Source organism: Antechinus flavipes, chromosome 4, assembly GCF_016432865.1.
Source record: "Antechinus flavipes isolate AdamAnt ecotype Samford, QLD, Australia chromosome 4, AdamAnt_v2, whole genome shotgun sequence".
Lineage (NCBI taxonomy): Eukaryota > Metazoa > Chordata > Mammalia > Dasyuromorphia > Dasyuridae > Antechinus > Antechinus flavipes.
In genome coordinates, this window is record NC_067401.1 from 197,288,174 (window position 1) to 197,315,011 (window position 26,838).

The window sequence follows — 26,838 nt, forward strand, 5'->3', positions numbered from 1 at the left end:
ATTACCATGGCTGTGTTGCTGCTCATTCACACAGCTTCCCCTTCATGATGGATTAACTTCCTGAGCCCTTGGGTTTTGTGGCTTCTTTTGGCCCCCTAGTTTCCCTTTGCTTTACAGTTCTGATGGCCTCATTTTTCTGTAAGGATTGAAGGCCCTATTGGTTGGCTTCAGAGCGCCTGAGGGGACTGTGAGCTGACAAAAGCACTGTTGAAAAGAGAATCTGGAAGCTTATCACTTTTTTCCCTCAGGCCTCTGCCAGAAGCACCTACCCAGTGACTTCTTGGAGCTAGTTCCTGAATCCTTCCCCCAACATTTCCTCCCTCTCCCCAATCATCCCTTCAGCTTCAGGAAGACACATTTACTTGACAAATAGCAATCTGAACATTTCTTTATTGGCCATTCTCCATGGAAGGAACCAGCACCATTTTCTGCTGATGTACAAGATGTGGTACCAGAATCTTAGGCTAGATAGGCCCAGCCTCCAACCTCCTGATAAAGTCTGGGCCTCGAGAGGGAGGCAGGCATCTTTGGGAGGCAGCAGATATAGTCCAGAAAGAGGGACATCTTTCATTGTTCTAGTCCACTTCCTCCAAAAGCATCACAACTTCAATGGAACCCAGCAGGGTCACATAGTCCAGTAGGCATAGGCGAGAAGAAGGAGCAAGAAGATTGCCACAGACAGCAGCGTGTTCTTACGGTTCTCTCTCCGAAGGGACTTCAACTCCCTTTCTGTGAAGAAAATCCCCCCCGCCCCCGTATGATGGAGGGGCTGCCTCCTTTATGGTCCACCTCCAGCAGTGACTACCTATGTATTACCCTAGCATTTGGGAATACTTAACAGGCTCCTTACCTTCTTGGTCACACCAACTCCAATGTTCTTGTTCAACCTAGCTCTCTATGTATATACCCTTGGGGGCCCCAGAATTTAGCTCAAGTATAACCTTGACATGCTTTCCCCCAAGCCCACTGTTATGTCATCATCTTTTCTTAAATGCTGTTGAGCCTGAAGAGGATGGCCAAAGTAACCTAGAGGGAGAGAAACCAGGGGTAGAGAACAGATGTTGGTAAGAGGGAAGCTAGAGAAGAGGGGCGGGGTGTCTCAATCATAATTAATAGTTATCATTGGAATCATAAAGCTAAATTGTTGGAGCTGGAAAAGCCCTCAGAAATCATTCTCTTGAATGATTTAGCCTCTTGGCTAAAGCGACATACTAAAAAAAAAAAAAAAAACCCAAAGTGGTCATTAAAAATGTTTATGATGAAAGGGGTGGGAAGAAATATCAGTGTAAAACAAAGGGAAGGGAAATAAATGATTTTGCCCAAGTTCACGCAATTGGTTGCAGAGCCAAGATGAACCTTAGGACTCCTTTCTGGGCTGCTGGTCACTAATTCTTTGAGGCACATAACTCATCTCTGGTAAGTGTGATAGACCCTCAAGGAAGGGGACCCATCTGAATAATGTCCTTATATTCAAGTCAGACCCTGAAGTCTCCTGGTAGGTGCGTCATAATTATGTACTGGGGAAACTTAACTGTAATGTTGCTAACTCCTGGTTCTGTGTAGAGGCCAGCTGTGGGAGTCAGGATGTGAAGACGGAGAAGAATCTGCACTTGTAGGTTCCAAACTTAGCATTACCTACCCCTCCTCGGTTGGTTGAGCTGTTAGAGGGGCTAAGGAGGACCATCCTAGAACCTTTTAAAGTTATTCACCTGCCTTGAGACTACCAAGCCCAATTCCTGTCTAGGGGTAGCTCTTATAGCTAACATAAGATTAACAAATCTAGTAGAAAGAGTACTGGACTTGGAGTCAAGAGACTTGTATTCAGATACTGTTTCATACTCACTGGCTATGTGACAGTGAGTAAACTACAATCTCAGAGCCTCAGTTTCTTTATCTGTAAAATAGGAATATTACTAGGCATAGAGCTGAAAGGGATTGCAGGCCATCTAGTCTGATCTACCTTAAAAATGAGGAAATATGAGACCCAGGTAGGATTTGAATCTGGATATTCTGACCCTTGACTGATCTTTGGGCTAGTTTTAGTCCAATTCAATCTCCACAGTCACTTTTTGAATGTCTGTCTACTTTGAGAGATGTATTAGAAAGACAGGCAAAAGTAGTTCCTCTTCCCCCAAGAGTTATATTCTGTTGGGAGTAAGGGTAGGATGGAGTGGAGTGTGTATATGCACATACATACATACGTATATACACATATGTACATAGTAAACAAGTAATTATGTTTGTAATTACCTGAGAGGAGAGAACAATTAGGGGAGTGCATAGTCAGCCTATGTAAAGAGACAAATCTGGGGAACAGCAAGTTTAACAGTTTTGGGTATAAAATGTATTAAGGGGATAATGTAAAATAATTTTGAAACCAGATTGTGAAAGGCTATATAAATACCAAGCAGAATTTTGTACTTTATCTTTGAGGCAAGAGAGAGCTACTGAGGATTCTTGAGTAGGGGAATGACATTTTTAAGATGATTATTTTGGCAGCTGTGAGGAGACTGTATTTGAGAAGGGAGATCCTGGAAACTGGAGCTCCAATACAGGAAAGTAGTAATAAGGCCCTAAATTAGGGTGGGACCATGTAAGGTGAGAGACAGAGGGAGGGAAGGTTCCAAGGATGTAGACTTGGTGACTGAAGGACAGTGATAGCCACAAAAGAATAAATGGAGTTTAGAAGAGATTGGTGGTTTTAAGGAAAATGCTCTAAACGTTAAAAGTGCCATATAACATTTCAAATATTTTATGTGAACTATTAGGCCCCTTGACCAATCAGTTCCCACATCCCACGTCATTCCTTGTTCCTATTTTATTTCTGGTCCCTCTGAGCTGAGGGGAGGGAGAATGTCTTTTCCAGGCTGACTCCCACCCTGGCCTTGGAGATGGGGGCAGAGTGAATGGGTTTGTCAGAGGCTAACTCACTCCCACATTCCCTGCTTCTCAGTTCAGGTTCTGGCTGGGTCCTGTTACTGCAACCCAGCAGGTGGCAGTATGACCCCACTCTGGGTCCTGTGGGCAAGACAAGGCTTGAAGTGCCAACCCTTGACCCCCGGGGAATATTGAATGAAGGCATAGGAGGAAGGTTGGGGAGCAGAAGCGACCGAGAGGCATTTGGCCATAACGGAATATGAGGACCAGAAGGGAGCTTGGGGACGTCTCCCCGTGGCAGGAACCAGGGGTCTCTCGGGGAGGGCACGGAGGGAGTGCCCCGTTCCTCTCTCGGGCTGCTTGGCAGACTGCTGGGGCTGCCTGGGAGGGGAGAATTGTGCCTCCCCAAAATTCAGCCCCCCACCGGGTCCTCCCCACCCAAGAGAGGTTCAGTGAAGCCCAATAAGTTTGGCAAAATCTCATCCCCTCTCATTCCCCCGTAGAGCTGCTGTAGAGCAGCCTCTCCTGCCAGAGACAGGTGGTCTGCTGTTAAGGGAGTCTGCATGTCCATAGGCAGAGAGAGCTACTGTATCTGAAGGCCGTTCCCTCTCTAAGGCTCTTCTTTCCCGCATGAAAAACGATGGGGTTGGACCAAAGGAGCTAAGCTTCCTCCTCGTTCTAACCTGCGACCTCCACCCGAGTGTTTTTCAGAACTCAGCCTAGTCCCTTGCTACCTCAGTTCTCCCTCGCCCTGGAGTGTGACCGACAGCAGCGGTGGACTTTGTGCGTGTGAAATCTTGGGTTTCCAGAGAAGATTCTCTGTGCCTCAGTTTCCTTCTCTGCAAAATTAGGATGGGATGGTTTCTAAAGTCTGACATGCTACAAGAAAGCTTTGTTCCTTTCCCCCGCTCCCCCAACTCTAGGTGCTTTAGGTCTGTGGCCTATAACCCCACCCACCCCCTTTGACCAGCAGGGGGCAGCCGCACCCCACCACCAAAATCAGGCTGCGCTTACTTGCAATCCGGTCTGAGGAAAATCTTACCATAGCTGGAGGCTTTACTTGTCAGGTTGTTTTTTTCTTTCTCCAGAGCTCTCCTAGAAGGGTTTTTTGGGGGAGGAGGGGGAGAGTTAGGGTTAAAAGGTAGAGATGCAGCTTTGGCCCCTTCCTTTCCCTCCCAGACCTCTCTCTGTTGGGCACAGGAAGAAGGAACCGCCCCCCTCCCGTCACCCCCTGGAAGAGGAAACTGGTTGGATCCAGAAAAGGGGCCTTAAGGAGGCTTATCTGCCTGGAAAGATACGTATCAGAGAAAGAAGGCAGCAAAGAACAATGACAGTAATGGTTTCTTTTATAGATACACAGTTCTGGTCCATGAGAGCCCAGAAGAGAAAATTGGGGGGGCCCCCTCCAACCTCCCCCCCCCCCCCGCACGCCTCGGGCAGTGGAGAAGAAAAGCCAGCGGGAGACTGGATGCTTAGGGTGGGGGAGCAGGGGGCAGAAGAGAGAGGCTAGGAGTGAGCTAACGCCTCTCTCTTCCACCACTCTGCATCGGGGCCTGGCCTCTTCGGGATGCCTGGTTGGCTTTGGGGTGAAAGTTTCGAGAGAGAGGGAGGGAGAAGGGGAACTAGCAGGGGGCCCACAGCTCCGGGCCCAGCTGGCAGGAGAGCAGCGTTACCTGGCCTCTGGGCTCAGCTCCTCCCTGCGAAGGCGGATGTTCAGTTCCTCCAGGTTCCTCCTACACAGGGACAGCTTCTCTTCGAGCCCATCTATCTGAAAAAGACAACTCCAGATAATCCCCCTGTAGATGGAGAGGAGGGGAGAACAGGGCAACAGATGGTTGTTGGAAGAAAAGTGCTTTGTAAAACAAAACCAAACCTCAACAACAACCAAATCCAACAAACCATAAAGGGCTGTAGAAATGTGAGCTATTATTATTGTAATCCAACACAATGGTGGCTAATCCCTTAACACAAATGCGTTTCTATTTTCATTGGGCAAGTATTTATCGAACACACATAGCTTCACCCAGGTATATCTCACTTAATGAAAGAAATATGTTCTTACTAGGTTACTTTATAAGCAGTGAAACACATTTTCTCATTGGCTTCTATTTTCAGGGATGCAGTCCTAGGGGAATAATTCTGGTTGCAGGGTAATATTTTTATCAAAAGCTACCAAAAGGAAATGCTAGAATCACCTACAAATGGAGGGTCTTCAATTCCAGACCCCTTGTGGGTCTCTAGAGGTTGCAAAATTGAGGGATCTGTCTTGTTAAATGAAATAGACCCAATCTCTTTAATTCTTATGTATGGATTTTTATAGACTGGGGTTTAGGAATTCAGTCTCTCTCTAGCTCAGGATGGTACCTGAAGTTAGCCATCTCCCATCTCAGTCCTACTACAGACAACATGAGACTGTATGGGCAAAGAAAAGGCCTAGGATAATTTGCCATTTCCTTCTCCAGCTCATCTTACACACAAGGAAGTAAAGCAAATAGATTTATTTTCCCAGGGTCATATATCTAGTAAGTATCTGAGATCATATTTGAACTCTTCCTGACTCCAGGCCCAGCGTCTAACCATTGTGCCACCTAGGTGCTCCAGGATAATTTAGACCACAGATAATCAAGATTTGACTGATAGTCAATTGCTTGAGTTCCTATAATGCTTCCATTGTCCATCTTTGAGCTCACTGGTTCTCACAATATTTTTATGATGAGGGGAGTGGGGCAGGAAGAATATTGAGGAAATACTTCTGGCCATCTTCAAACCACACTTTCTGCATTCTGGCCCTCTATGGATCCTCCTTTCTTCCTTTTCCCAATCCCAACTCTGACATGTGCTGTCTTTCCCATTAGAATGTAATCTCTCTGACGGCAATGACTGTCTCACTTCTGAAATTTGACACAAAACACAATACTTTTTATTCATTCTGCCCATTTCACAGATGGGGTAACAGAAGTCCAGAGAAATTGTGACTTTTCTCAAGGAAGGGACAGAAAACTGCTCCTTTTCTCACTTGGTCTTCTACTTCCTCCATTTTGGGGCTTTTTCTTCTGTGGGGGAGAGGGGAGGAAAGAAAATCAACCTAAAAATATATTTTGCAATCTGTGCTTCCGAGGTCTAGGATACCAGATCCCAGGCTTCTGGAGTTAGTGAAGATAGCTCAGAACTGCCAGTAAAGATACTTAGATGTTAATGTCTTCTCTTCTGTGGCTTGCTGTCCTTATTACTTATCCCTTTACTTCCCATCCATTTTAGGTGACAGCTGCTTCCCTACACAGGCCCATGCCCAGTCCAGGTGATAACCCTCCAGGTAACCTGTCTGTCTCTTCCACCAATCTTAAAGCTCTGCCAACTCAAAATTCTTTACACTAGGGCCCTGCAGGAGGGAGCACCGGCAGAGACTTGAGTTAATTGCCTGGTTAATTGTTTCATTAATCTGCTAATGGGCATCAAGGGGAAGATTGTCAGGAGGGAACCAGCCACCACAGGGAAATGGTGAATATGCCTGAAGAGGGAGGATTCCTGGTTCCCATGTTTAGAGGCCAGATAGGTGGCTTTGAGGTCAGATTATGGGCAAATGTTGAAGAAAGTAACTCTGGAACTCTAGGGCTTGAAGAAGCTTTGGAATGGTATATAGTGTACCTATAAAATTCTACAATAAACCAATCTACAACACACTGTTATATATTGGATCCTTTACTCCAATCACATCAGGAAGAGTTGTCTTCTGCTTTGTACTAATGTAGCCTGATCTTTTATCATCCAATTTAGCCCTGTGTATTGATCAAAGAAGGAAGAGGATTGAAGAAAGGAGGGCATGGAGAAAAAGGAGCGTGGCGAAAGAGGGAAAACAATATAAGGGTGAATAGGAGGAAAGGAAAGGAGGAAGAAGAGCAGAGGAAAGGGAATGGAGAAGAAAAAAGAGGACAAGAAATGAAGGAAGGAGGGGAAAAGGAAGGAAAGGATGAAAAAGGAAGAAGAAAAGAAGATAATAAGGGAAAAGAGCCTTCAGTTTCCAGCAAAGAGTTTATCCAGGTGAATTTCCAGAGGCTAGTCCTAAAAGTTGGCATTTGGAAGCTCCTCAGGGAGTGCTGAAGATTGTGGGAACATTCAAGTGGAAGCATAAGATATGGTTCCTATTTAGAAGAAACCTAATATTTGACTGATTTGTTTTCTGCCCTTTGGGATTTGGGATTTGTGGGGATGATAAAAAGAACCCCAGATTGCAAATTAGAATGTTTATCTTTAGGTCTTGGCTCTGTATGACCGTATTAGGCTTTTTTGGGCCTCAGTTTCTCTTGGAGGATTTTTCAAGGTTCTTTCTAGACCAAATGTTTCATCATTCTAGCCTAGGATGCTGCAACTCTGGAATTTCACATAAATTTGTAGGTGTATTGTCTATATTTGAAGCTGGCAGTTTTGGTCTTATCATTGGTCCCTACTTTTAATGAAATAATCCTTAGAGATAGACAGGGAAAAGTGAGGAAAGGAGAGTCTTGGAACCTGAGGAAAAATCAGAGATTCTGTGGTTGATTCTAGAATCTCCAAATTGTTCTACTTTGACATTGGGAAGCACTCCAGGCAATAGTTAGACAATTTTCCTTTACATTACAGAAGCATATTTCCTATTGAGAAGAACACTGCGTTTGGAGAACTTGGGTTTGAGTCTGTTTCAATTCTTACAGGTTGTAGGACCTTGGACAGTTCTATTTTATCTTTTAAGTTTTCTCTCTTGTAAATTTCAGTCTGCCCTCAAGAAGCTTACCTTCTATTGTGGGAATGGGAGCGAGATACAACAGAGCACACTTACGTAGATACAGAATAAATACATAGTGATGGGGTGAGATTAGAAGGGGGCAGAGGCGGGTAACATTAACAACTGGGAGAATTAGCCAAGTCTTCTTGAAGGATGTGGCAACTGAGCTGAGCCTTGACAGGAGCCAGCCTGTGTAATATGGGAGATGGAATGCTCTGTACAGGGAATAGTTAAGTCAGTCAGTTTGGCTGGTATGAGGTATGTATATGGGAGTATCATGTAATCAGCCTAGAAAAATAGGCTACAGCTAGATTGTAAAATACCTTCTAAACTAAACAGAGGAGTTTATATTTTATCCTAAAGCCAATGGGAAACCTTCTTGAGCAGAGAAATGATATGCTCCACCTCCATTTTTCACTTCAGGTCTAGTCTCACATCATCACCTGTTTAGTGGACAAACAGGATGTCCTATAAAAACTTAAATTCAACACATTCCAAATGATACCAATTACATTTTCCTTAAAGCTCATCCCTCTTCAGAATTGCAATATTTTTGTTGAATATTCAACAAATATTTTGTTGAATTCAGTCATCTGAATTCAAAACCTGAGTGTCATCCTCAACCTACACTCCCTCCCCCCATATATCCAATCCAAATATTTCTGAAATCAGTTCCCTTCAAACGACTCAACCAGCCAGCATCTCAGTTTATTGTATCACCTCTCAATTGAGTTATTGCAATGGTCTCCCTACTTTGTCTTTGGGTAGTTAGGTGGTGTAGTGGATAGAGCACCAAGTCTAGAGTCAAAAGATCTGAATTTAAATATAGATTCAGACACTTAATAGTTGTGTGCCTCTGGGCAAAATACTTAACCTTTATTTACCTAAATTTCTTCATCTATAAGATGGAGACATATAGAGAAGGAAAAGGCAAACCATCTCAATATCTTTGCCAAGAAAACCCCATGGATGGGGTCACAAAGAGCCCGACTTGACTGAACAACAACTCTGTCTCTGCCCACTCCAATGCATCCTCCACACGGTGGCCAAAGTGCTTTTCCTCAAGCTCTGGTCTGACCATGTCATTTTCCTATTCAATAAACTCCATGGCTCCCAGTTGCTTCTAGGTTGGAAATATAAACCCCTCTGGTTTATTTTTAAAGGCCTTTACAATTTGGCCCCAACCTGTATTTCTAGCACTTCCTACCCTATTGGTCAGATCATATGATACCCCATTTCCACACCTGTGCACTGGCCACCTCCAGCCAAATATTAAACTCCCTTAAGTATATGGAATCTTTGCCTCAGAGTCTTATATTTTTTCAAGACTCAGATCAAGCACCATCTTGGCAGCTATGTGATAGAGTGGAGAAAGACTGGCCAGGAGAGAGCAAGACCCGAGTTCAAATTCTTTCTCAGATACTTTCTAATTGTATGGCAAGTTATTTGCTTCAGTTTCTTCATCTGCAAAATGGGGATTGTAACAGCACTCTGTGGCTGTTGTTCAGTCTTGGCTGATGCTTTGTAGTCACAAAGGTATGCTTTTGGGGTTTTCTTGTCAAAGATAATGGAGTGATTTGCCATTTTTTTCTCCAGATCATTTTACAGACAAGGAAACTGAGACAAACAGACTTAAGTGACTTGCCCAGAGTCACCCATTTAGCAAGTATCTGAGGCTAGATTTTAACTCAGGTTTTCTTGACTCCAGGTTTCATGTTCCATTTGCTGCCCTAGCAGCTACCTCCCTACCAAAAAACCTTTCTAGACTATAGATAGATAATCTATATCTGTCCAGATTGATAGTATGTACTTCGCTTTCTGACCCAGCTGGCCAATTTGCTGGTTTTCCACACACAATCATTCCACTGACTGACTTTAAAGGTTCTTGTGAAAATCAAACGAGATAATATTTGTGAAGTGCTTAGCACCCAGTAAGTGCTATATATTTGAAAGTCATATTATCAAATGAAATTTTCCCTGACTCCCCAATGAGGATCCCTTACTCCCAATCCCAACTCCCTTGTATTGTTTATATAATTCATACATATTTTCCCAATAATATCCAATTTTCTTGAAGCCAGGCACTTTTTTCAAGTTCAAGTTTAGTTTAGTACCTGACATAGAAATGTCTAATGGATGTTTGTTGACTTAAATATATCAGTTTGGTCAGTGTATGGAAGTTGGCTTAGAGAAGAGAGAAGGTGGAAGCAAGGAGATAAATCTAGTGACTAAGGCTAGGGAAGAAGTGATGAATTTCTGGAGAAGGGGGAGGGGGTTTATGATGCGAACAGAAAGAAGGGAATGGACACAAGAGACCATAAGGATGTATAAATAAGTCTTGGCAATGGACTGGATATAGAGACTGGGATAGTGAAGGAGACAGAAGAGGCTGGTGTGACTTCTATATTTCAAACCTCTTAATTGGAAGAATGATGACGACCTTCTCAAAAGAAATAAGTTAAGAAAGCTGAGTTTGGGGGAAAAGATAATTGGACTCAAGATTTCTAATGATTTCTATAGGTGATGTCAAATGGGCAGCTGGAGATGCTGGATTGGTGCTCAGCTCTAAATCTCTGATCTTTTGATCTGAACTGCAGGAATCGGCAAACACAATCAGTTTGCTTTTGATTCCTACCCTAAGTCAAAGTCATGTAGTATTAACCACAGAGTTGAGGGTCAGGTCCATGGAGCTGAAATATATTTTACTTGGCAACTGAGGCTAAAGGGCTGCCAATCAAGCCACCAAAAGTTATTTCTGAAAACCTTCTATTCTCCTAAGATAGGACAATCAGTCTTCCATCCTGTCCCTGGTTCCCTAGATCCCAGGAGTCACAAGGAAGGCCTACTGGGGAGGGGTAGTCCTTATGTCTTGGTTGCTTATGAAGAATAAGGCTCCTGATCTCTGGGAATGGGTTATGTTTCCATTCTGACTCAGCTCCGGGAAGTCACCAGGTGCCCAAACAATAAAGTCTCTAGAGAGCAAGAGGCTGGGCTCATGCTAAGCAAAATCCTAAAATTGAGGTTGGCAAATGATTAGTGGCCAAGCCAATCTGTCACTTGCTCTGGGCACTGCCCGCAGAGCTGGCAGCTTGAGGCCTTTATCTGCATGGAGCCCAATTCATCAGTGGCTCCCCTGGATATTCCCACTTTCATTCACCACTTTTTAATGAGGTTTAAATGGGTGAACACAAATCAGGGTTTTAGGGATTGAAGTTCTAACCTCTTTCCATGAATATTTATGTTCCACCAAGGGCCCTCTCCTCTTAGTTTCTAAATAGCAATTTCCCTTTCTTTAAAATCCAGCTGCTGTAGATATGGGACTGGGGTTGGGTGGGGGTTGGAAGTGGAGAGTAGTTCAGAGAGAAAGTCTCTGAGAGAAGAGAAGGCTCAAGGATTTCCATTCAGCCATGAATTTATTCTCAGGAGATGTCCCAGCATGACTGCATGATTCCCAGGGCTGGAAATGCAAGAAATTGGCAAACGAGCCATACTCCCCTTCAGCACTCACTGAAGCAAAAGCAGCTCTTGAATATCTGTGCTAATGGGCCAGGAGAAGAAAAGACCGGTGAAATCCTTGGATGACTGACCCACTGGATAACAAGAACCATAGAATAGGAAGGAGGCTCCTTTAACAATATTAGTAATAGCCACTGTGGGAAGATCACCAGGAGTCACAGCAGCTGTTGCTTCTATTAAGTAGAGGAGACTGAAAGCTGGATGGGAGTGTATCCTAGGGAGAATGAACCACCAGGAAGTACTTGAGGGTGGGGGGGTCCTAGTGGACTGCAAGTAGTGTACTCAGTTCTTTCCTGTCCCCCTTCATTTCAGGAGGGTCACTGACATTCAAAGGACAGTAAACTGCACTGATGAGGAGGCAGAAACATGCAGGGGAGCTGGAGATCAAGAATGAGTTTGCACATCCTGGAGCAGCAGTCAGGAGAACTGAGGCAGACCAACATGCCAGAGACAAGACTTTGAAACCTGAAGCCAGGCCTGCCTCAGAAAGGAAACCTTTTAGTTTCTTTCAACCACCACAGAGAGGGTCCAATAACTAACTTCTCAGGGGGTGGCCAGCCAGGATCAAGAAGGTATGGCTCCCTATAGTGTCCGTGATAAACCTCTATGTCTGACTGGAGCAAAGTGGGCATCAAAGGGAATAATATGAAAAGCAAACCAAAAACCTTCCCAGCTGGCTCTAATCTACATCTGTTCAGACTGATCTCATATCACTACTCCATTGTACACTTTGCTTTCATTCCACTGACTGCTCCCAAGTTTTTTGAATGTTCTCTTTTCCCATCTCTGTCTCTTGGAATCCCCAGCTCCCTTTAAAGAGTCATTCTTGATTTGTGAACACGGTCCCTCCACCCCTGGAATTAGTTTATTCAGTTTTCATGTTGTCTTCATTTCTTTAATGCCTTGCTCATGGTTAGTACTTAATAAAGGCTTGTTGAACATATCAGTCCAATCAACTAACAAGTATTTATTAAACATTACTATGAGCCCCATACCTGTCAAATGGTAGAGATATAAATACAAAAAATGAAACTCTTTCTTTTTGGTAAGGCAATTGTGGTTTAGTGACTTGCTCAGAGTCACACCACTAGCATCAAGTGTCTGAGCTAAATTTGAATTCAGAACCTCCTAACTCCAGGGCTGGTGCTCTAACCACTGCACCCACTTAGCTTGTCCTGAAACTATGTCTTATTTTGCAAGAAGCTTACATTCAAGTGAGGGGGTCAGCAAATATATATAAAAAGTATGCATAACATAAAATAACAAAAACAGTGACATGTAAAACTAAATAAGAAAGTAAATTTGATACCATAAAATCTTATCACTCATTCTTAAATAAAATGGTTTATAGTACCAGGCTCTTATTTGGTTCCATCTGTACCAAAGATCTTCTGTAGTACACAAAACTAGGTGTCTGGGTGCATATACTCTCTCTCTCTCACACACACACACACACACACACACACACACACACACACACGGGACCTGGAAATTGTAGAATCCATGAGAATGAATGGACTTTAGGAGTCATGTAGTCCAACCTCTGCATTCTACAGATGAGGAAACTGAGGCCCACAGAGGTTAAATAACTCATGTGGGGTCACGTGCTATATAGCATAACCATAATTCAACCCTAGCTCCACATCTGACATCAAATATAGGGCTCTTTCCACCATACTTAGTCCCTAACATTGATACAATGCAGTTTCCACTCAACTTTCTAGTCCTTTTTCATATTGTATCCTGTTACACATTCTTTGTTCCAGTCAAACTTGTCTGTTTCTGCCAGTACATGATATTCCATCTTCTCCTCTCTGACTTTATTTAAGTGATCCCCATGTCTGGAATATACTTCCTTCTTGTTTCTCCCTCAGAGACTGCTCTGGAAAACATGGCCGAGATGTCTCCTATCAGTCAATAGCACTAATTATTAGCCCTCTCTCCTTGAAATTATGTGATAATTTGTATACTTGTACTTATTTGCATGACTGCCATATCTCCTATTAGAATATAAACTTCTGAAGGGCAGGCACTATCTCATTTTTGTTTTTGTATGCTCAGCATCTAGCATAAAAGCTTACTGAATTAATAGAAAACTACAAAAAATAGGTTCCTATCCAAGCCAGATCAGTGAAATAAACTATTGGGTACAAGAAATATGGCTGAAGTCCACGGGGGCAAAGCAGAGACATCATGCAGTCATTTGGGGGGCAAAGACTACATTTGGTATTCTTTCCTGTCTCTCAAAACATCAAGCTCAGGGCTAAAACAGTTTCTTCCTCGGATTAGGTTCTCTTGTTCATCTTGCTTGTTAGCCATACTTTATACTTTGTTATAGAAATGTTAAGACCATGGTTTTATTGCTAGTTCCTTTCTTGAATTTTGTCTCCTGAGAATTTCTAGTGCTTTTCTTCTTGCTATGTGGTAGCTGATACTCTCTATGGTATCTAGCTTGGTAAAGAAAGGTAAGCAGTTTTCTCCTCCTGTCCTGCTTCCCAGTTCCAATTTAAAGTCTGTTTTATCAGATAAATACTAGGGGAATAAAAGCTGGAGAGACAGAAAAGAATAGGAAGTAACTCCATTCCCTTGTGAGTGCTTCTCTTACTACCTGCAAGATTTCAGCTCTACTTCATGTGTCATATCTTTCATCTAACTGTACTGGATGGAGGCAACAAGAGGAGGTAGAAGAATGGGAGAGGTTAAAGGCTTGTATGTCACAGTGGGACTGTCTATTTTAGGAGTTTGGGAGCAGTTTTAAGATCAAGAGGATGAACAGGTAGGGAAGAGTGTGTAAAATAATCTGGAGAGGAACAAGGGAAACAAAAAAAAGAAAGATGCCTAGTAGGTAAGATATAGTGGAGAAAGAACTTCACAACACCCACTCAAGAAGTTTAAATGCTAAAGATTGTCTAGCCTATCCATAGTGGTGCATAAAGGAGGTAATCATTGGAGAAAAGAAGATATAGCCTAACACGGGGAACTACAGGAAACACATTCTGAGGCAAAATAAGGGTTTAGTGTATGGGCTAGCAGAGGTGGGAAGAGACAGTAATTCTTTGGGATTTGGAAGGAAAATAGCAACAAACTCAACAGTCCTCCTCCCCCCAACTGGGTCTTTAGGTCCCCTGCAACTTTTGGTATTCAAGCTTATTTCAAATGAATTCATCAATAAGGTCAGCATGTCCAACAGAAAGTATATTGCCTTTTCAGGACACTTGGGTTCCAATCTACTATTTGCCGTCTTTGTGTTCTTGGGCAAGGCACAATGGGATGGAAAGGCACTGGATTTGACACTAAAGGATCTAGGTTCAAATTTTGGTTGTGATCCTTACTACTAGTGTGATCTTGAACAAGTTATTCTACTTCTCAGGGGCTCAGTTTCCTAATTTGTACAGTGAGGGAATTGGATGGGATGACCTCTCTAAACTCCAGCTGGTGATGTTATGATGAGATGATCTCTAAAGTCTCTTCTAGCTCTAAGTCGATTACCTTATGATCCTAAGTCAGTTAACCTTGTTGAGTCCTTGATTTCCTCATTTGTAAAAGAAAAGAGCTGGTGAGATGATTCCCAAAGGTCCCTTCCAGATTAAAATCTCATGCATTGGGTGAACGTGAGGGGCATGGGAGGAGAAGACAGCAAGACAGAGTAAAGAGAACATTGGAATGGAGTTAGTGGGCTTCGTCTGGCTTCCTTCAAGTCCAGCTAAAATCCCACTTTCTATAGGAAGCCTTTCTCAATATTTAATTCTAGTGCCTTTCTTCTGTTGTTTTTTTTTTCCCTCTAATTTATTCTGTCTATGGTTGTCTATTTGTTGTCTCTACCGTTAGGCTGTGAACCCACTGACTTTGGGAATTGTCTTTTGCTTTTCTTTGTATTCCCCAATGTGTCCTGGCATATAGCACATAATGTGTTTCTTGATTGGATCAAATGTTAATCTGAAGTGGGTTCAAATCCCTTTTCTTTTTTTTTTAAATATTTTATTTTATTTTATAATTACTTTATATTGACAGAATCCATGCCAGGGTAATTTTTTACAACATTATCCCTTGCACTCGCTTCTGTTCCGATTTTTCCCCTCCCTCTCTCCCTCCACCCCCTCCCCTACATGGCAAGCAGTCCTATATATGTTAGATATGTTGCAGTATATCCTAGATACAATATGTTTGCAGAACCGAACAGTTCTCTTGTTGCACTTTTCTGATCATTACCAAATGGACAACCTTGGACAAGTCATAACCTTCCGCCTTAGTTTCCTCATTTGTAAAATGAAGGAGTTGTACCAGATAGTGTCTGAGGTCCTTTCTAGCTGGCTCCGTATTGATCATCTAAGCAGATCGTGTTTTTTTCAGATTTACTAGTGAATGTCAGCCAGCTGCCAAGGTTGAGGATGAAACAAAAAGGCTGCCTCACCTCTTCAAGGTGTGGGTGAGGGTTTTAGATTCAACACATGTAGCATGGCTGGCAGGTGCCATGAGAGTCAAATATCTCACTGCCACTCTCTGAGGGACCTTCTGAATCAGGGTACTATGCACACAGACATAGCCCTAGCATTCTACAGGCATAGCAGGGTAGATGCCTTAGTGGCTCACATTTCCACCATGCTTCATCAGAGGTAAAACAGCATCAAAGCAGTGAAGCAAAATCATCTCTCCCGACTTAGGGAATAACACCTTATTCTCAGAGCTTTCGGGAAGTCTCCCCTGGGTCCTATGGAGCATAAAAATGCCGAGTTAAGAGAAACTGTAAAATTTTCCTGAAATCCCCTCTGGGACATCTTTCAGCAGTTCTCTGGTGGAAATCAAGTCATGAGTCAGACCTCTTCAGAGGAAGGAGGCCTGTACTGGTCTGATTCTGCTCCTCGCCAAGTGGACTGTCAAGGGTCAGGGTCCCGTCTCTGCTTGTGTTCCTTGAGGCAAGATACAGTCTCCACGGTTTGCTATAATGGGGATTTCAATTGCAGCTTTGATTATTCTGCTGACACTAGAAATACAGGGAGCTGGGGCTGAAGATGATAGCTCAGTTCTCCCTAGTGGGGCCAGGATGGAATTGAAGCAATATGCTGATTGGAGATTTTCTTGTAGCCCAAACAAATAGGAAGAAATTGTGCCCTATTAACCCCAACTCAGGCAGGGTGGAAGGTAAGGGGTGTTTTATGCTTTCTGGGCATGAGAAAAAGTAAGCTTGCATTGGTTCTGGGTCCCACAGAGTGGGCTGCCTTCTGTAGCAATCTCAGGGCAGTCATTGATGGAGTTGCTATGGTGTTCAGTCCCACTGGTATCAGAGTACAGAGAATGTGTACTGAGTAGCCTTTATCTCCTTGGAAGGTACCTGCCTGTGAGAAGCTCTAGGGAAAGAAACCAGCTATTTCACTTTGGATAGTTCTCAGTGCAGTCTTATTGTCCCATTTCTAGTGGGAAAGGCGTGTGTAAATAGGACAAAGAACAAATGACAAAAACTGACTGAGAGACACTAATTACAGTTGGGAGACATCTGCTTAGAGGTCCCGAGAGTCTGACCACATCCTTCCTGTATGAAAAAAGCCTCCTACCTATCAAAGCTGTTTCTGTCCCATATGGTTAAAGAGATATTGGTTCATTGGGCAAGTGTTTATTAGATACCTAGTATGGGCTACTGGTGACAACCCTTAACTTCAAGAAGCTGCCATCTTCCTAATACAGTGATATGTTGCTCTGATCTTAAAAGTTTCTCCATAATGAATAATTCTATACAATAAGTGCTTTGTCTTATTCAAGTACCTACTTATAGCATAGCATATATCAATGAAAACTCTTCATCACCATAGTGTCATAAACCTTGATAAAGCATAGTTTGCTCTGTGTACATGGAGAGGAAGGAGAGATAGAATCCAGGCCTCATCACTTTTCCAAAGCCCCTCACTACAAATATCTCAACCCTAATCTTAGTATAATATTAGTACTTAATAAATGCTTGTTGACTGACTGATTAACATAATTTCTTTAAGCATCCCAATGAAGTAGCACCAAAAAGATTAAAGAATTAAGACAATTGAGGAAGAAAGGGTGGGAAATTAAACAAGTCTCTCCTTTTCCCACTACTTTTTCATCTAAGGAGAAGAAAAAGATGCAGGAGAAGCAGTCTGGATGAATGTTGGACTTAGATCCAAGACATCTGGGTTTGAATCTTGCCTCAGACACTTCACAGCTGTGTGATTATAAGTAAAATGCTTAATTCAGAGCCTGTTTTCTGCATCTATAAAATGGGGATAATAATGTTTGTACAACCTCTGGATTTTCTTATCTGTAAAATAATCTCTAGAGTTTCTTTGAGCTTAAAATTTACGATCCAAATTCCCAGAGTTATGGGAGTTAGTTATTATTGCCACCATTCTACTGCAAATAAAATGGATTTTCTAGCAATATATATGTACTTCAATAACACTAGCTTATGACCAGAGTCGGGAATTTTACCACAATAGGACACTGTCCATAGTAAAGGCTGTGCCATATTATCACTGACTTGTACCATGGGATTCTATAATCTAGGGCTGGAAGAGGGACTCCAGGAGCCATCTAGTCCAATCTCTTCATAAGTGAGGAATTGAGACAAAAAAGTTGGGTGACTTGTTCAATATTACATAGCTCATCAGTGTGAAGGAACTAGATTTGAAACCAGGTCCTCTAACTTCAAAACCCACGTACTTTCTATTGAATCACCTTGGAAAAAGAACATGGGCCACTGTCAGGGGCTGATATACACAGTGGCAGCAAGAAAAGTTCACAAAGATGAACTCATAGATCCATAGAAATATCTCAGCCAGTTAGCCAGCGCTCCAGTCCATATGGCTCTCCATAAGTGGAACAGGTTCCTATAGTAGGCACATCATGCTATTGGCAATATCACTGATCAGGCCATTAACCCTTTCAGATGGGTCCCTCTGAGCAGGAGTCATGGAGATTCACTGACATGGAAAAAGCATCTGCCAAATGCCAAAACCCAAAACCAATCACCCTCCCAGGATTTTTCTAATATTTACTTGGAATTTCTCCCCTAATGAAAAGGGTGGGAGGCTCTCAAATTTTCCTTATATAGTCTCATAACCCAGAGCAGTCAGCTTGCTCAAATCGTTTAGGAAAAACCTCTGAGAACTAAGAACAATGGTGTACCATCTTTATATGGACACATACAAATAAGCAAGGCACAGAATTTTCACAGGGGACATAGTAACTGCATACTATGCCTGGGACCTCCTAGTACATTGAGATCAAGGCTGAAGCAGGCACATAAGTCAGTCTCTGCCTCCTCAAGTCCTCAGTTGTCCTGGGGCCAGGAGGTTGTTTGGTGTATGTTTGTTGTTTTTTTCCCCTTCTCCTTCAATATACATTTTGTGATGAATTAGTAAAAGCTTCTTCATCACAGAAAGGCTCAAAGCACTTTTCAAGAACTGGCATCTACTCTGTGCCTTATGAATTCATTAATTAAGATGCTGGCAAACAGCCACTTCACACACGCTGACATCCAGCAGTGTTAGGTAATGAGGTTTTAGTCTCCTGACCCCAGTCAAGTGGATCAGAGCCAAACAGAGGCAGCAGAGAGAAATCACCTGCCCAAATCAGACCTGTAGCTTCTGCCTGGCAGAAGGCGGGGCTCATTTACTGGTCAGTGGTCCCTGAACCATCTCCTGATATCAGGCTGGGGGAGGAAACAGGGCCAAAAAAAAAAGAAAAAAGAAAAAGCATGTCCCTTTAGTCTCTTGGCTGGCCATCTCCATTCCAGTTACCTCTTGGGCTTGGCATAGCCTTTAAGGAAAAGGATAAAAGTGTTGTCTCTCAAGTTTTGGAAATAAGATGACTGCTCAGCCTCAAACAGACAGTTGGCCATTCCCTTTAGGAGACCATTCCAGAACTGAGATATCTGTATTTTCCTTATCAATTCAGCTTAAAACCCTTCTTAGCTTCCCAATTCTCTGCTAGTTTGAATGTCTGATCTCTTAATCTGCCGCATGGTGATTCTGGAATAAGAACCTCAGTTTCCTTTTCTGTAAAATAAATAGATTGGACTAGATCACAGTTTCTTAAACTGTGGGTCACAATTGCCTGTAGGGTTGTATAAGTGAATGTGGAGGTTGTGAAAATGTGATTTATTATCAGTAAATGTTTGATTTGCATATCTATTTTATATAACTATAAACCTGAGGTTGTGTAAAAATTTCTCAGGTGAAAAGGGGTTGCAAACATAAAAAGTTTAAGAAGCCCTGAACTAGATAATATTTAATTTTCCTTCTAGACCTAAATAAATCTGTTGACCCTAAGTGGTAAAATAATACTTCCTTAAGCATCATCTCATTTTCAGAACTACTGCTCATTTGGATTGCCCTCTCATATCTAGGCTGATGGCACAGAGTAGCACCTGACCAGTCTGCAGAATCATAGACAGAATCTATTGTTTCACTCACACCCAAATCTTTGAATTTTGTCTTTGCTTCAACTCCTTGCACATGGCCATGATCTCTTTATTGCCAAATCTAATGACCTTTTCTCAGTCTTCATCTTTGCTGACTTTTCTGCATCACTCTCTCTTCCAGGATATGCTTTCCTTTCTGAGATTTTTGCTCTTCCTTGTTTCTCTTCCTATCTTCCTACCCTGTCTCCTCTGCAGGATCTTCATCCACACTACACCCTCTAAGGTTAGGTATAAAAGGCTCTGTCCTGGCCTCCCTTCTCTTTTCTCTCTCTACTTTCTAATTTGGTGATCTCATTAACTATGGAATCATGTATTATCCCTATGACTTTCAGATATATATATGTATATCCAGCTCCCATCTTTCTCCTGAGCTGCAACCTTACATTTGGACTACTGGATATCATATTAGAATGTTCCATAGGCATTTCGAAGTCAACGTATGTCCAAAAGAAAGTTCATAATCTTTCTTTCCCAAATCTACCCCTCCCTTATGACCATTAAAGGCACCACCAATGGAATGAAAGACATTCCACATAACCAGTTGTCAAATTTTGTCATTTCTATCTCCATCTATATATCTCATAAACATCTCCTCTCCACTCATACAACCACCAACCTGACTCAGGCCTTTGTCATCTCTTGCTTTAACAACTGTAATGATCCCTGACTGATTTCCATAACTCAAGTCTTTCCCTGATTTAATCTATTCTCTACTACTTTTAAAGCACAGATCTGGCCAAATCACCCTCTCCCTACTCAATAAACTCTAGCAGCTCCCCATTACCTCTAAAATCAAATATAAATCCTGTTTGGCTCCTTGCTTCCTTACTCATTGTTCCTCTCCACCTAGTTTATGGTCTAGCCATACTGGCCTACTTGACAATTCATCACAGATGACACTCTGTTTCCATCTTAATGACTTTGTATAGGCTGCCTCCCAAGTTTAGAATGCTCTCCCTCCTCACCCTTCTTAAAATTACTGGTTTCTGGGGCAGCTAGGTGGCGCAGTAGATAGAGCACCAGCCCTGAAGTCAGGAGGACTGAGTTCGAATCTGTCCTCAGACACTTAACACTTTATGGCTGTGTGACCCTGGGCAAGTCACTTAACCCCAATTGTCTCAGGGGAAAAAATCCCTGGTTTCTTTCAAGATTTGGTTCAAAACTTCACCTTTGCAGATGGCTTCCTCTTTAAGGTCATCTTGTATCTACTCCATGAATCTTGCATATACTTATTAATGTACATATTGTCACCACTATTAGAATGTAATTTCCTTGAGGATAGGTATTGTTTTTTCTTTGTGTCCATAGTACTTAGCACAATATCCAGTATATGATGAACATTTAATGAATGCTCAATGATTAACTGACAGCAAAGGGCTTAATAAATGTTGGTGTATTTGTTGGATCAGTATATTCCAACTTATATAATAGATAAAGATTCCAACATTAGGGACAGGCAGGTGGTGCAGTGGCTAGAGTGCTGGGCTAATACTTTGAAAAACTCATCTTTTTGAGATCAAATCAGATCTCAGACATTGTGTGATCCTGGGCAAGTCATTAAACCCTGTTTGCCTCAGTTTCCTCATCTGTAAAATGAGCCAGAGAAGGAAATATCAAAACACTCCAGTATCTCTGCCAAGAAAATTCCAAATGGGGTCATAGAAGTTGGACACGACTGAACAGCAATACAATATTCTAGATGAGGCTTGACCAGTGTGTTCTTGTAGCACTATCTAAAGATGCCAAGTTGAACCATCTGCCTCCAAAGGATGGAATGTAATTATTAAATACTGAAGCACAGTTTATTATTGTGGATAAAAAGCTTAAGCAGATTTTTCCTGTGCCAGGATTCTACAATTAATATTAGTGAAAAAATCATCCCCTTCTTCCATGAAACATTAAAATTAGCAGTAGGGCGGGATTTTCTTCATCACTTTAATATAATTTTCTTGTTATTCAGAATCTCTCAGAACCTAGATCCTAAGACCCCACTGCCTGTTATTCAATCCTGGGATCTCAAGAGATGAGAAAATAAATAGTCTAAGAGAGAGGAGCTATAAAGTAACAGGGAAGGAGCTGTCCCAGGTACCCAGGGAAGCTACTGCCCGGTACAGATGAATTGAGACAGCCCTGGGGAGTGACTGTAGCCTGCTTGGTAATTGCTTCTTTACAACAAGTGGAGGCTGTTTGCAGGTGCTGAGATTATTCACTTGTGTGGTTTTTATTGCGCTCATCAGATTAACAAACGTTTTTGATTAAATCACTACTTCATTGGCTCTGAGTATAAGACTTTTAATAAAAGCACAATATCTATGTTACTGAGCATCAGCCCAATATTCAAGCCTTGGGTTGGCATGGGGAGGGAGAAAGAGGAGTTGCTAGTGGTGAGGAATTGAGCAGAAGGCCTGTGGGTTTCAGATTCCTTTGTTAATAGGCAGTTCTGCTGCCTCGGTGGTGGAGTGCTGGACCTAGAGTTAGGAGGACTTGAATTCAAATCTGGCCTTAGACATTTACTAGCTATGAGATCCTGTATGACAACTCACTTAACCCTGAATGCCTCAGTTTACTCATCTGTAAAATGAGCCAGAGAAGGAAAAGACAAACTACTCTAGTATCTTTGCCAAGAAAATCCCAAATGGGGTCCAGGACTGAAAATGACTCAACAAGCTCTGTTTGAGGAAAGCTAATTTTTTTCAAGTTGGTTCACAAATATTTTCTTCCCCAGAATTAAAATAGAAGTATCTGAGGACAGAAATGATGCCTCTTACTTCACAGAAGAGCCATATTGAGCAAAGAGTGAATGGGGCTTTTTCCTATCACTCTTGACAGGGAAGGAGGGGAAGAGCTTCTTGCTTGTAGTAACCACAGTCCCAGTACCTCACCTAATCTGTCAGCAAATATTCATTTCCAGGATCCACGGGAAAAGGAAGTGCTGGACAACCTCTTTTCCTAGCAAGAGTTCCCTCTCCATTCCCAGCTCCCCTTTTTAACTCTTTTGCCCCAGAAGAAAAAGGTTCTCACCCCTGCTCCATCATTGAGTCATTTTTCAGTTTTGTGTGACTTTTCCTGATCCCATTTAGGGTTGTCTTGGCAAAGATACTTTAGTGGTTTGCCATTTCCTTCTCATTTTACAGATAAGGAAACCAAGGCAAACTGGGGTAAGTGACTTGTCCCAGGTAATCTAGCTAGTAAATGTCTGAGGGCAGATTTGAACTTTAGGTCTTCCTGTGCACTCTACCCACTGCACCACCTAGCTGCTGTTTTACAGTCAGGATGATGAATTGGAAGGGACTACCCGCACCTAACAGATAAGAGGGGGATCAATCTGCCCAAGACCACACAGTTTAAGGTCCATAATCTCCTTATTAAACCATGTTTCTATTACAATTCTCTTTATTCCATGGATCCGGTGCCAGCTTAAAACAAAAGTAACAACAAAAAACTCTGTGACATTACCAGAAGATTCTAAAGCAATTTGAAATCACAAAGCTTCTCATCTTATGTGGTCATACATCACAGATCTTAGAATTTTAGAGTTGGAGAAAGGACCTCTGGAGACCATACTGCTCAATCTGCTCGCGTTACAGATGAAGAAACCGAGGCTTCATGGCCTCCTAGAGAGTTAATGGCAGAACTGAGACCAGAACCCCAGCCTCCTGACTCCCACCACTATGCCACAAGGTATTAAAGTCAAAATTAAGACTATAAGCAAAGAACAGGCAGAATTCCAAAACTTAGGCAAAAGATGCAATTAACAGAGTCAATTACTGGCCTCTCGGGGAGAGGATCCTGACATGTTTAATGACCTTCAGTGCACAGGCTACGGATTCAGAATCTCATTAGAAAGACAAGTACCAGAGAAAAGAGACTCCATTTGCCAGTATAGAGAACAGTAGAGATAAAAATCTATCTCCCTCATCACCTTTTCTGGTTTTAGCTTCTTAATTCTATTCTACACTTCAACTCCACTGTTCTTGCAAATTCCTCATAGGATTAACAGACAATGCTGGAAGGAAGCTTTGAGGTCACTGTATCCAACCTTGTCCTTTTCTAGATGAGGAAACTGATAAACACAGTAGGGACTCCAAGTCCACTGTCCCATCTACTACAAGATTCTGCTGCTTTTCTTTCACTTCAGACTGATTGATAATTGTATTGTTCTGCCCTCTTCAGCTTTCTACCAGTGGGCTAAATCCATTGTCAACATCTCCAGCCTGAGACATCCATCCAGAGAGGTCTCTATGTCTTATTAAATCTCTGTTTTTTGTCCTACTTGGGATCCTCATTTTATCATTTTCCCCCACATTTCAAATCATAATTGTCTGTAGTTCGTCAGTTCAACTAGACAGTATCTTCTACCTTTGAAAATCTTGGTCCCTTCTCAATAACAGGGGGAGAAAAAAGGAGATGGAGAGAATTTGGAATGCAACAAAATTTTTTGGATTTGTATTTTTTATTTCTGAATAGTATTTTACTTTTTCCAACTACATGTAAAGACAATTTTTAACATTCATTTATTATAAAATTTTGAGTTCCAAATTTTCTCACTTTCTAAGATGTTAAGTAATTTGATATAGGTTATATATTTTTAATCATATAAAATATATTTCCATATTAGTCATTTTATGAAAGAAGAGACAGTTTGCAAAAAGAATTAGTTTACAAAAAGGAAAAATGAAAAAAAATAAAATGAAAATGATATACTTCAATCTGCATATAGACTCCATCACTTTTTTTCTTTGTATGTAGATAGCATTTTCCATCATGAGTTCTTTGGAATTGTCTTGAATCATTGTATTGATGAGAAATGCTAAATCATTCATAGGGGACCCCAGCATAATGGACTCAAAAAGTTAAAAGCGGTCTATATGTAATTGGGGGGAAATAAAGTATTATTATTTTTTTTTTTAAGAAAAAATCTTGGCTCAATATGCTCCTGCTATTCATCTCACCAAAACCCATCTTTTGGCTGCCATGCCTTTTGGTCTGTTGATCACTTTAGCTTCCTTTGGCTTTCTGCTAGGGTCCCCTTTAACCTGTCCTCAGTTTAATGTATCTTCTGTCCTCCAAAACTGTTTTACATTTTCTCTTTTGGTGAACTCATCTGTTCTTATGGGTTTAATTATCATATTTATGCAGATGACTCCTACTTCTACATATACAGCCCTAATCTCCCTCTTGAATTCCTGAAATTCTTACATAATAATATATTATTAATGTTATAATAATATAATAATAATAGCTAGCAATTATATAGCACTTTTAAGATTTGCAAAGCACTTTATTCAGATATTATCTCATTTGATACTCAACCCCAGTTGTTGGTGTGATATAAATGCTATTAGCCCAGTTTTGAAGGTGAGGAAATTGAAGCAAACAGAGGTTAAGTGATTTGTCCATTGTTATACAGCTAGTGTCTGAATCTGGATTTGAACTTAGGTCTTCTTAACTGCTAGTGTTCCATCACCACATCACCTGGAAAGCCTCAGTATCTGCTCCAAACTTCCTTATTTTTGTTACATTATTTAAATATATAAATAAATTTTGGAATCATTCTTGATTTTTCCTTTTCTTCTCTCTTCCCCCTTCCTCCAATCAATCAATAGCAAGGTCATGAGGATTCTACCTCTACAACATTTTTCTATTACTCTTCTCTCTACTCACAGGGACCATCATCCTAGTTCAGGCCCTTATCTTGACTTGGAACATTCCAACAATCTGACTAGTATCTTCAATCTGTCCCCCTCTAATTTCCATGCATCTGTTAAACTGACCTAAAGCACAACTCTGACTGTGTCACATTGCTCAAAAACCTCCGGTAACAACCTATTGCTTTTGGTCTGATCACAGTATTTGGAAGGAACCTCAAAAACCTCTATCTTGTCCAATCCTCATTTTTACAAATGAAGAAATTCATCTGTAAAGTGAAAGGACTTGCCTAAGGTCACACGGGCAGTCCATTATCAGACAGAATGAAAATAACTATACCAATACCTGGTCACTCTGCTTGACATAATGAAAAGAATACCCTGTTTTTGCTCAGGAAGACCCATTTCAGGTTTCACCTTTGTGACTAAGCTTTGTGCTCAAATGCAGCTCACTATTATCTCTAAGCCTCAGCTCAATCGCTAAGGTTGTAAATTATTTAATGTTGGGATTTTCAAGTATGAAGGGAGTACCCACAGCAAAGAAATCACAGGTCACACATACTTAGTTCCCTTTGTTCCCCCTTCAGGGTTTAGCCTAGGGAGTTGCACATAGGTAGCGAATTTACTTCCAAATTTTAGGATTTCTCCTGCTCATGTCTACCCAAAGTAGCATCTTCCCCTTCCCCTCTTGCCTTTTAGCTGTTTCTCCCCTCCCTTCTTTTCTCTTGCTGCCCCTCCCTTTTTTCTCTTTGCTGGAAGCTTTCTCTCCTTTTCTCTCCCTCTCTCCATTATTTTCTTCCTAGCAGTCCTTCCCCCTTTCTCATCTCTTCCAGTTCCTTTCCCTCCTTCTTTTCCTGGAAGTTCCTTCCCCCTCTTCTCTTCCTTTGCCAATCCCTCCCCTTTTCTCTCGCCTAGCTGCCCTCTCCCTGGTTCTCTTTTCCTGAAGTCTCCTCCCCTTTTATCCTTCCACTGCAGCCCACTCCCCTTGTTCCCTTCCCCTGGCAGCCTCCTCCCCTTTTATCCTTCCACTGCAGCCCACTCCCCTTTTATCCTTCCACCGCAGCCCACTCCCCTTGTTCCCTTCCCTGACAGCCCCTCCCCTTTTCTCTCGCCCAGCGGCCCTCCCCCATTCTCTCTTCCTGCAGCCCCCTCCACATTTCTCCTTCCTATGCAGTCCCTTCCCTTGTTCCTTTCTCCTGCAGCCCCTCCCCTTTTTCTCTCGCCCAGACGTCCTTCTCCCGAGCTCTCTTGCCTAAGCACCCCCCCTTTTTTCTTCCCTTTTTCAGCCCCCTCTTTTTCTTTCTTCTTCCTTAACCCCTCTCTCCACCCGAGGCTCCCCGCCACCTCCCGCCCGCAAGCCCTGCGGGAGCCGGGCAGACCCAACGCTCGGTGCCGCAGGGTGGTGCGAGAATCAAGACCGTACCACCCGGGCGCACCTCCCCCCCTCCCCTCACCTCCTGAGCCACGCTCAGATTCTCCCGCTTCTTTTTAGGCATCTTCCCGGCAGCACTCCCCCGAGTCACCGCCCGTTGGGGCCCCTGCAGCCCCTACGGCGCAGGCGCGCGTTATCGTGCCTCATTCTCATTGGTCAACAG

The 26,838-nt window shown here is 42.3% G+C and overlaps 1 protein-coding gene across 2 annotated transcripts; it reads right to left on the reverse strand.

The window, feature by feature from the left end:
* Window positions 1–357: 357 nt before the first annotated feature.
* CCDC167 (coiled-coil domain containing 167) lies at window positions 358–26,838 on the reverse strand. 2 transcript variants are annotated; one of them, XM_051996828.1, is made up of 4 exons: window positions 26,698–26,815; window positions 4,551–4,645; window positions 3,920–3,972; window positions 358–729 (listed from the first exon to the last, which is right to left on the reverse strand). In XM_051996828.1, exons 1-4 carry the CDS (start codon window positions 26,737–26,739, stop codon window positions 626–628), a joined length of 294 nt encoding a protein of 97 aa, XP_051852788.1. In that variant the 5' UTR covers window positions 26,740–26,815; the 3' UTR covers window positions 358–625. The 2 variants fall into 2 exon arrangements, with proteins under 2 accessions (XP_051852788.1, XP_051852789.1); XM_051996829.1 differs by having other exon boundaries at window positions 637–3,716; window positions 26,698–26,838.